This window comes from Bison bison, unplaced genomic scaffold (genome assembly GCF_000754665.1).
Source record: "Bison bison bison isolate TAMUID 2011002044 unplaced genomic scaffold, Bison_UMD1.0 scf7180017864338, whole genome shotgun sequence".
NCBI classification, from domain to species: domain Eukaryota; kingdom Metazoa; phylum Chordata; class Mammalia; order Artiodactyla; family Bovidae; genus Bison; species Bison bison.
Genome location: NW_011494910.1, coordinates 4,795,115 through 4,806,721, shown reverse-complemented (window position 1 = coordinate 4,806,721; position 11,607 = coordinate 4,795,115). Strand labels below are relative to the sequence as shown.

The 11,607-nt window shown below is 37.8% G+C and overlaps 1 protein-coding gene across 6 annotated transcripts in view; it reads right to left on the bottom strand.

Annotated features, from left to right (window-relative positions):
• C4BPA (complement component 4 binding protein, alpha) overlaps positions 1 to 11,607 on the bottom strand; it is a 34,627-nt gene that overhangs the window by 19,985 nt on the left and 3,035 nt on the right. The window contains exons 2-5 of one of the 6 annotated variants that reach the window (XM_010854230.1): positions 6,615 to 6,730; positions 4,972 to 5,135; positions 3,689 to 3,871; positions 2,902 to 3,001 (exon numbers count right to left, since the gene is read on the bottom strand). In XM_010854230.1, coding sequence (XP_010852532.1) covers positions 2,902 to 3,001; positions 3,689 to 3,871; positions 4,972 to 5,113 — 425 coding nt within the window. In that variant the 5' untranslated portion in view covers positions 5,114 to 5,135; positions 6,615 to 6,730. The remainder of the gene's footprint in view (positions 1 to 2,901; positions 3,002 to 3,688; positions 3,872 to 4,971; positions 5,136 to 6,614; positions 6,731 to 11,607) is intronic. The other 5 variants (XM_010854228.1, XM_010854229.1, XM_010854225.1 and 2 more) reach the window with 5 other exon arrangements.

The window sequence follows — 11,607 nt, the reverse complement described above, 5'->3', positions numbered from 1 at the left end:
AGTTTCAGCTTCAGCATCATCCCTTCCAAAGAAATCCCAGGGCTGATCTCCTTCAGAATGGACTGGTTGGATCTCCTTGCAGTCCAAGGGACTCTCAAGAGTCTTCTCCAACACCACAGTTCAAAAGCATCAATTCTTCGGCTCTCAGCCTTCTTCACAGTCCAACTCTCACATCCATACATGACCACAGGAAAAACCATAGCCTTGACTAGACGGACCTTTGTTGCCAAAGTAATGTCTCTGCTTTTGAATATGCTATCTAGGTTGGTCATAACTTTCCTTCCAAGGAGTAAGCGGCTTTTAATTTCATGGCTGCAGTCACCATCTGCAGTGATTTTGGAGCCCAGAAAAATAAAGTCTGACACTGTTTCCACAGTTTCCCCATCTATTTCCCATGAAGTGATGGGACCAGACGCCATGATCTTCATTTTCTGAATGTTGAGCTTCAAGCCAACTTTTTCACCCTCCACTTTCACTTTCATCAAGAGGCTTTTTAGTTCCTCTTCACTTTCTGCCATAAGGGTGGTGTCCTCTGCATATCTGAGGTGATTGATATTTCTCCTGGCAATCTTGATTCCAGCTTGTGCTTCTTCCAGCCCAGCGTTTCTCATGATGTACTCTGCATAGAAGTTAAATAAACAGGGTGACAATATACAGCCTTGATGTACTCCTTTTCCTATTTGGAACCAGTCTGTTGTTCCATGTCCAGTTCTAACTGTTGCTTCCTGACCTGCATACAGATTTCTCAAGAGGCTGGTCAGGTGGTCTGGTATTCCCATCTCTTTCAGAATTTTCCACAGTTTATTGTGATCAACACAGTCAAAGGCTTTGGCATAGTCAATAAAGCAGAAATAGATGTGTTTCTGGAACTCTCTTGCTTTTTTCCATCATCCAGCAGATGTTTGGCAATTTGATCTCTGGTTCCTCTGCCTTTTCTAAAGCCAGCTTGAACATCAGGAAGTTCACGGTTCACATATTACTGAAGCCTGGCTTGGAGAATTTTGAGCATTACTTTACTAGCATGTGAGATGAGTACAATTGTGTGGTAGTTTGAGCATTCTTTGGCATTACCTTTCTTTGGGATTGGAATGAAAACTGACCTTTTCCAGTCCTGTGGCCACTGCTGAGTTTTCCACATTTGCTGGCATATTGAGTGCAGCACTTTCACAGCATCATCTTTCAGGATTTGAAATAGCTCAACTGGAATTCCATCACCTCCACTAGCTTTGTTTGTAGTGATGCTTTCTAAGGCCCACTTGACTTCACATTCCAGGATGTCTGGCTCTAGGTCAGTGATCACACCATCGTGATTATCTGGGTCATGAACAGCTTTTTTGTACAGTTCTTCTGTGTATTCTTGCCACCTCTTCTTAATATCTTCTGCTTCTGTTAGGTCCATACCATTTCTGTTCTTTATCAAGCCCATCTTTGCATGAAATGTTCCCTTTGTATCTCTAAAATTCTTGAAGAGATCTCTAGTCTTTCCCATTCTGTTGTATACTATATATTTACTACAAATGGATCAAAGCTTTTAACATTAAAAAATATGAAAACATAAAAGTATAGAAGAAAGCTAGGCAAATAGTTCAAAACCTTGTATTTGAGAAGGCCTTTTAAATTAAGACTTAAAATTCAGAAGCCATTTTAAAAGGAAGACTGATAAGTTTGACAACATATACCAAAGCCAAGGGCTTCCCAGGTAGTTCAGTGGGTAAAGAATTTGCCTGCAACACACGAGACACAAGAGACGCGGGTTCAATCCCTGGGTGGGGAAGATCCCCTGGAAGAGGAGATCCAGTCAGTATTCTTGCCTGGAGAATCCCATGGACAGAAGAACCTGGCGGGCTACAGTCCATAGCGTCAAAAAGAGTCAGACATGACTGAAGCAACTTAGCACACATGCATGCATGCACCAAAGCCAAGTCAAAAGAAAAACTTGGAACGCAAAGTTGCAGCTCACATCAGAAGCAAGGTGTGAACCCTAACAGACACAAATCCATGTGAATATATATATCCATATACCGTAAAAATTAAGAATAAAATGCCCAACTAGTTAATAGTAAAAATAGGCAAAGGATATGCCAAATAATTCACAAATATTGAATAAATACAAACATCTCTTATTAAAACATGCTGAATTTTACTCATAATAAGAGAAATATACATTTAAACTATAGTAAGATTTCATTTTTACCTCTTAAATTGGGAAATTTTCAACATTTTTACAAGCATTGAAGGTTTGACAGCAAACTTAGTTGGAAAGTTTATGGTGAAATAAACATTTGTATATTCTGCAAAACCATGTAACTCCTACAGAGAGCAATTTGGAAATAGTTTTCAAATTTTCAAATATATGTACTCTTTGACCCAGGATTCCTACCATGGAAATTTACCCTACAGATATAATTTATATATACAAGGTAATGCATTAGAGCATAGTTCAGAACAGAAAAAGATTGGAAAATTCATGGATCCATCAAAGAGATTATCAGCCCACAATACATCACACAATAAAATCCTGTGCAGGCGTAAAAGGGAATTAATGAGAAACCTCTCTATGCACAAACATAGAGACACCTTCTGTTTATATTGATAAATAAAATATAAAGCGAGATTTAAGACTAATTTTCCTATCGGAAAGTTGTCAAGTAGGAATACATAATAATTTCTTAACTTGTATTTATAAAAGTAAACACTAGAAAAATACATGAGAAGCCAATATAAGTGTATCCCTGTTTAAAGATGGAAAGGAATGTGGTGATGGAAATAGAATGAAAGTGAGAATTCTCAGTAGATACCTTTTATATCATGTTTGGTTTTGAAATAAAGATTATATTATACATTAGCTATTTTAAAATTTTAATTTAAAAGAAAAGTATCTCTAGATTGCCTCACACTCACCCTTCTGAACAGCTGAATTCTATTTCTGATCCAAAAGAGTAATCTGTCTTAACTATCACTTGCCCATTAAGTAATTCTCCTGGGTTTTCACATCGTTTTTCTGCGAGAAAAGTTAAAATGATGATTAGCGATTCCATGCACTCAAGGATATGGCATTAGAAAAGAGAGCTGATGGATCATTGTGGTAATGAAGTCTATGGTCCAGAATTTAACATACTGACCAGGGAACTCAGCTCCATTCTACATCTCCAGTGTGTACTTGGAACTTAAGCCACTCAAAATACATGTCCTTGGTCACAAAAGGTACAAAAAAAGTATAGATTGCTTGTGTATACCCATACTACTAGAAAAACATCACAGAATTTATTCTCAATTAAGAGTGAATAACAGCATCTTCTTCCAAACACAGTATTTGGGATGAGGTTTCTTTGAAAACTGTATCATCATTTTCTAGACACGTAATTTTCATAATTTTATACAGTGAATCTAGTTTTCAGTGTATTAAAATGAATTTGCAGTTCACTTCTGAAAAAAAGTACTTAGTGAATAGATTGTAAATGATAGATTTATTTTTCAGTGCAACTAGGTGGCTCCTAATTTGTTTGTTTTATTCATTTGTTTGTTTTTTCAAAAAGTGGCACACGTGTACATTGAAATCAGTAACTGACCAACTGGATTGTTCCTCAGTGATCAGAGATACTCATTTGCATTTATAAAGCTTAGTTCCTGAGGCAACTTTGCAAAGAAGGACAAAGCACAAATAAGAGAAATGAATGTTCATACTTACTGACACAAAACTCTTTGTATTTCCAATTGTCTGTTCCATCACAGATAAGAAAGTTCTTTCTTGAACTTATCCTGTAGCCAGGACGACAGGTGTATCTCAGAGTAGTTCCAATTTCAAACCTTGTCTCATTCAACTCATTTATTGGAAAAGCAAAGTCTAAATAGGGTGGAATACCACAACTGCCTGAATACCAAAATGACAAAACACTCAAGTTAGAGCTTGAGACACAGCATCCTAAAGTTTCAGTAGCATTACTTTAGGGCAGGAACCATTCTTTTCTCCTCTAATCAAGAAAAGTAATAACTCCTATTATCCCCACTGTTCAATGAATCCAAAGAGTAATTCGTAATACATGTTTGTTGATTAACGACAATGATAAAGATAAAAGGCATAAATTTTTCATTTCTTTTCTCCTATAAATGATTTATCTTAAAAGGATGGCAGACAGGATTTCATCAGCCTAGCAGATTGCCCATATCTGCTGACTCATATGCATCCATGCAAATCCCAAAGTCCAACAGTTTTCTTCAACAGAAGTATATCACCTCATTAATAATAACAGAAACTTACCATTTAATTAATAGTAACATTACATGAGTTTGGGTGAACTCCGGGAGTTGGTGATGGACAGGGAGGCCTGGCATGCCACAATTCATGGGGTCGCAAAGAGTCAGACACAACTAATCAACTGAACTGAACAGAACTGAACATTACATAACATTGATTGTTTCAGAGAACAGAAACTTGGTGGCTAGGAGAAGGATGACTATAACATTCCTAATTTGTCCTTTTTGCATCCTTTGGATTTTGTGTTGTCTGAAGGAAGAAACATGGAGCCCTTGAAGCATAACAATCTTAATCCTGCTTTACTTGCAAGAACAAAATATAGGGCTGATTTACCCTTTAGGAGCCACTTTAGAAGTTTATACTTTTCCTGTCCATTCTGGATAAACCCACAGGCAGTGAAGATTGTTTAGTCAGGCTAATAGATAATACAGATTTGTTTCAAGTCATGGTTGGAGACAGATTGTTTTGGAAATCCCTGAAGAAGAAATTCTAGGAGGAAATGTCTACAAAACTGACTATGTGTAAAGCAAATGACCCCTACATTTCAAATTATTCCAAATCCCCTTAAGTTCCAAATTCCTCATCAAATAAACCCTTTGTTGCTAAAGCTGAATTTCTGCTAAAAGCTTAATCAGCTCTTTGTTAGTCTTGAAAGTGAAGGAGCAAATGATATTGAAACTTTGCTGACAATTTGAACTTCTCTCCCTATTACTCACCAAGAACAGTGGCCAACAGAGTAGCAACCAAGGTCACTTGGAACAGAATTGGATCAGAGATACTCCACAGCCTAGAGAAGGGCCAGGATGCCATTGTCCCCTTGCTATGAAGGATCATAACTGGAACTCGCTGATGCTTCATTGACACTTTTCTGCTGAAAGAACTCAATTTGAAAAACAATCATTGAATTCCTACTTGTCATAAAGCACTAGGATCATGCTATGGGATCCATGTCTTGAAGAAATTACAGCCTAGAATTGGAAGAAAAGACACGAAACAGCAGGTGTTAGCCTCTGAAGAAGCACTCTGCTCATGAGAGAGATTCATTCCAAGTGGAGAGATGGAAGGTAGCTTAATCTGAGTTAGGTATTCTGCAAAAGTTAGAAAATGTAGGCAGGGCATATTGGGGAACAGTACATAGCACTACAGTTTGGCTGGAAAGTAAGGTGTTGCAGATGGTTGTTAAGCAGGAGGCAGCTCACAGGTGTGTCTGAATGGGACATAAGAGCCAAGGTTAGGAATTTATGGACGCTACTCTTTAGAGAGTAAAGAGCCAGTGTTTCTCGGTTTTGTTTTGATTTGGTTTTGTTTTTGGTGTGTTTGTTTTTAATATGTCCTTAGAGTGATACATCATTGTATCTTAATATCACTAGAGTGGATGTATTAAATATACATGATAGATTGAAATGAACAGAGGAGAAACAGGGAGATTGATTAAGAAGACTATTGTAGTTGGCCAGGTGAGCCACAGAGATGATCAGACCAAGGAAATGGCAAAGGAGTTAGAGAAAATGAAATAAATTTAAAACAAAACAAAAAGCAGGAAGATTATAAGATAGAGAAAAAAGAGTTGGATCATCATGTATAACATTGGCAGTTCCTCATGACAACTATCAACTGAAACAATAAACCAAGCAATTTGCAGTTTTGGGGGGAAAAGATGGTTTTATTTATAGACATATGTAGGGGCTTTCCAGGTGGATCAGCGGTAAAGAATCCACATGCCAAACAGGAGACACAGATTCCATCTCTGGGTCGGGAAGATCCCCTGGAGAAGGAAATGGTAACCCATTCCAGTATTCTTGCCTGGAAAATCCCATGGGTAAAGAAGCCTGGCAGGCTACAGTCCATGGGGTCGCAAAGAGATGGTCATGACTTAGCAACTAAACAATAACAACATAGATATATGTAGATATATATATATATAGGTATATAAATAAAAATATATGTGACAAATGTACTTTCATTATTTAATTAGACTATTTAAAGACTTATTTAAAGCTAAATCATGAAGAACATTTTCTCTTCACCACACTCCTGTTCCCATTGGCAAAAAAAAAAGTGTATCTTAAATTTACATTAGAATTAGTCTTTGTCTTCAAAGGAACACACGAAGTTAAGCCCCAATGAAATACTGAATTTCTTTTATTCTGATTCTTCTGTTTGATCCATATGATTCTACTCTCTCCATGTGTCCATAATTCATATTAATTGCATATCCATTTAGATAAAAGGGGTCCCCTCAATATTTGCCTCAAAGATGTTTCTGTCCCACATTTAGGGGGAAAAAGTTCATAGTGGCCCTTCACACGACACGGAGGGCTCCAATTTCTTCACTGAGCAAAGACTCGTCTAATCTTACCTTTGCAAACTCAGTTCTGACACTCAGGCCTCCACCTGCTATCAGCTGCAGGTAACTCCACCCCTACCCCATGAGCTCTGGGCTTGGCCACTAGGAAAATTCTGCAAAAAAAATACCTGTTGAAGAATTTATCAAATATCTTCAGTTATTTAAAATGTGCTTGCAGAATTTGTACTGGAAAAATTGAAAAGAGTCAGGACCAGAGTTCTGAGCCCCTGTTTTTCTTGTTTTCCCTTCTCTGTTTTCTTAATACCTCCCTCCTGATCTCTAGTCTCTACTCCTAGCAAGCTGATGAGACTGGAGACAATTGCGGGTACAGCAGGGTCCAAATGATGAAAACCAGTCCGCTAAATCATCTGCAAAATTTACAAAATATCACAAATTTCTCCCACCCAAAAACCATAAGAATCAGTTTCTTTCATTTTTGATGTCAGTAAATGTGTCATGTTTATTGAATTTCAGTGAAATTAAAGAGATTTAAAAATATCAATGTGTTGGCAAAATAGAATTTGACTGTAATCAAGAGGATAACAGTATAGAGTAAAATTTTTCCCACATGAATTGCTGTAGTTGTTACAATATTCACAAGAAAAATGTACACATAGAACATAATCAGAAAAATATTTGTGAGTATATTTATAAAGATATAGCCATAGATTGAATCCTTAGTTTCAGGAAATTGAACAATACTTAAAATGTTATTTCAAAGATAATATTCATTAGTTATGTTCAAACTATATATTTATAACCATTGAATACATTCAAAATGAATACTTCTTAGAATGATATTAACTAAACTGATAATGTGGTAAGTTCAGCAAATTGATTTCAGTGAACTGATCCTTCAGGAATGGGCATTCATCAAACTGGTTTCTGATGACTAACTTTTTAGTCATAAACCAGCTGATCTGGACAACCCAGATCCCTGACATTTCTAAACATGTTCTTACCTTCTACGCCTGCCCATATCATCTTCCCTCTCGCCATTTCCTCTTTAGTTCCTACTCATTCTAGCCGTCCCTTCTCCAGGGTCCCCTCCTGTCCTCCAGACCAGTCTCCAGCTTCCAGTTACAACTGAGTGTTTATAATTCTGATTCTGACTCGGCTTAACTGACAGCTGAGGTTTGTCTTCCCCACTGGACCACAAGTTCCTTGAAGTCAGAAGGTGGGCTGTTAGTCGTCTTGGCCCTCCAAGATACCTAGCCCTGTGCCTCACTCAAAGTGCTCAAGAAATGTTTGTTGCATTTACTTTCAAAAGTACCTAGTGCTAAAACGCTAAAAGTATGTTTTCAAGAAAAATAATACCATTCCATGTCTACTCTTACAGTGCTTGCTTTGTCGAGGTCAGATTTTAGCTGATTTTAAAACAAGGCACATATGCTATCTTAATGACAGCAGATCCTAGTGATTTTACTCTAGGCTGTTCCCCATCCTTAACCCAAAGTTACCACATCGTCAACTATAAAACATAGGTTAGTAGTGAAGGAAAGAATAAACAAACTCCACAGTTTATGACAGGAGCTAAAAGGCAGCCACATACACGTACAGACCCCATACTGTGGTGAGATTAATGGCATGGCCACAGACACAGGGCTGGGGACTGTGACACAGTCACAGCTGTGACACAGCAAGACAGCATGTGGCCAGACCCTGGGGTATGAACACTGAAGTCAGACCTAGGCCACGTGGATTCAGTCCTGGTTCCCCCTAAGCTCTCAATTTCCATATTTATAAATGGAAAATAACTATACATATCTCCCAAAATTGCTGAGGGGGTTTGGTTTGGTGCATGGACAGCACATAGTAAATATCCATGAGAAATGTTAAGAAAGAGGATAACAGCGTTGGTGTTGGAATGTGATTCTAACGGAACCAGAACTCCTAGAGTCAAAACATCATCACAAAAATGACATAAAATCATAATGGCTACAATTCCAGGAGACTTTAGCTACGCTGTGATAAAGAGGAAAACACTCTGGACTTGGGTCAGAAGTCTTGGTCAGGTTTCCACTGTGGCCCATGGTAATAGTAAGGCCCAGTGCGTGCTACATGCTAGGTCACTTCAGTCCTGCCCAACTCTGCAACGCTGTGGACCATACCCCACTAGGCTTCTCTGTCCATGGGACTCTCCAGGGAAGAATACTGGAGTGGGTTGGTATTTCCTTCTCCAGGGGATCTTCCCCACCCAGGGATCGAACTTTTGTCTATTTCCTGCATTGGCTGTCGGATTCTTTTCCACTAGAGCCACCTGGGAAGTGAGACCCAGGACCACACCCAAAGCAATAACAATGGCACCCCCAGGGGTCCCTCCTAGACTTCTGCTTCCCTCATCTTAACTCTCTTCTTGGAAGGAACTCATTCACTCTATGACCATCACCTATGAATCACTCACAGACCTCTGGGCCCAACTGTCTCCTATGGGTACAAAAACTTATATGTACCATAAACTCAATTATTAATTTAAAAAAAATCTAACTCTGCACTGTTACTTACCACATGTCACGTCAATTTTGAGCCTTTCAGGCCTGCCTCCTTTATTCTTGTTGCTAACTATAAAATTCCTGTGCTGAGCCTTATGACTGGAGTTTTACAAAAGGCTGTGAAAAAAATCTCTGCAAAATAAGGAGGAATTATTTTTCTCTTCCCTTGAAATTACAGAATAGCAGATATCTACATCATAAATTGAGCTGCAAATGTTATATCTAACAAAGGGATGGTTTCCAACACTTGAACATAACTTTTAACCTTTTAAAGTCTAAAATTGTAACTGGTTATCTTAGAAAATTATTTTTTGTCTTAGATAATATTTAAATTAATTATTCTGGTTTTGAAAGTTATAAATACTTGTGAACTTCTTAGCAAGTCCAAAAATAAACTGTTACACTTTCTTCACTTGCAATCCTGAACATAAATTAACACTTTTGACTGTTGGATTTCTTTTCTTTAAATTTCAGCTTTATTGAGGCATAGGTGACTAAATTGTAAGATACTTAAAGTGTACATCGTGATGATTTGACAAAGGTATACATTATGAAAGTATTTCTCCCTGCTCCCCTTCTAATTAATTAACACATCCATTATATCACATATTTGACTTTTCCCCACAGTGTAATTAAAAAATAATTGACATACATCGTTGCATAAGTTTAAGGTATACAGCATGACGATTTGATTCACACAAATTGTGAAATAATTACCATACTACGTCCAGGTAACATTCATCTTCTCATATAGATACAATAAATAGAAAACAAAGAAAAAAAGACAAAATTTTTCCTAATGGTGAGAACTCATGATGAATCTTCAACAACTTTCCAGTACATCATGAAGCAGTTAGTCATGGTCATTGTGCTGTACATTACATGCCTAGCACTTATTTATCTCATAAATAGAAGTTCACACCTTTTAATCACATTCTTCCAACTCCTCCCCCCAACCCAACTCATGCCCTCCACCTCTGGTAACCACAAATTTAATCTCTTTTTCTATAAATTTGTTTTGGACGGTTTTGGTTTTTTGTTTTGTTTTAGATTCCACAAAGAAGTCTACCTTTTCTTTCTAGGAATGACATTTAAGGTCTATTGTCTTGGCAAATTTCAACTGTATGTTACAGTATTACCACCATGTTTTACATTAAATTCTTAAACCTTCATCTTATAGCTGAAAATTTATACCCTTTTACCAAACTCTCCTTGTTTTTCCCATCCCCGAGCCCCTGGCAACCACTTCTTAGATTTCTTAAGAAAAAAAAATGTTTTTAAAATTTGTTCTAATAAATCTCAAGGTTCAGCTCAGTATTTCCAACTGCTTTATTTGTATCTCCCAGATATCTTGAATCTAACATATCCAAAACTAAACATACCATCTTCCTTCCAACACTGCTTGATCTTTGCTTTCTGTCTCAACTAAGATAATAATCACCACTCAGTCTTCCAAACTAGAAACCTGGGAAACCCAGCTTCCTCTCTCTTGTCACCTTTCCATATGCAAAGTCACCAAGTCTTGTCACATTGGCTGCAGAAACACTAAGAATCTGTCATTCTCTCTTCTACCTACTTCCATGGTCAGGGTTTATGTTCTGAGTTTCCTTCACTCCACCCTGTGTCATTGTTTTTTGTTTTTTTGTTTTTTTTTTAACTTCCTGTTTTGTTTTGTTTTTTAATTTTATTTTATTTTTAAACTTTACAATATTGTATTAGTTTTGCCAAATATTGAAATGAATCCGCCACAGGTATACCTGTGTCCCCCATCCTGAACCCTCCTCCCTCCTCCCTCCCCATACCCTCCCTCTGGGTCCTCCCAGTGCACCAGCCCCAAGCATCCAGTATCCTGCATTGAACCTGGACTGGCGACTCATTTCATACATGATATTATACATGTTTCAATGCCATTCTCCCAAATCTCCCCACCCTCTCCCTCTCCCACAGAGTCCATAAGACTGATCTATACATCAGTGTCTCTTTTGCTGTCTCGTACACAGGGTTATTGTTACCATCTTTCTAAATTCCATATATATGTGTTAGTATACTGTATTGGTGTTTTTCTTTCTGGCTTACTTCACTCTGTATAATAGGTTCCAGTTTCATCCATCTCATTAGAACTGATTCAAATGTATTCTTTTTAATGGCTGAGTAATACTCCATTGTGTATATGTACCACAGCTTTCTTATCCATTCATCTGCTGATGGACATCTAGGTTGCTTCCATGTCCTGGCTATTATAAACAGTGCTGCAATGAACATTGGGGTACGCGTGTCTCTTTCAATTCTGGTTTCCTCAGTGTGTATGCCCAGCAGTGGGATTGCTGGATCATAAGGCAGTTCTATTTCCAGTTTTTTAAGGAATCTCCACACTGGTCTCCATAGTGGCTGTACTACTTTGCATTCCCACCAACAGTGTAAGAGGGTTCCCTTTTCCCCACACACTCTCCAGCATTTATTGCTTGTAGACATGGATCGCAGCCATTCTGACTGGTGTGAAATGGTACCTCATA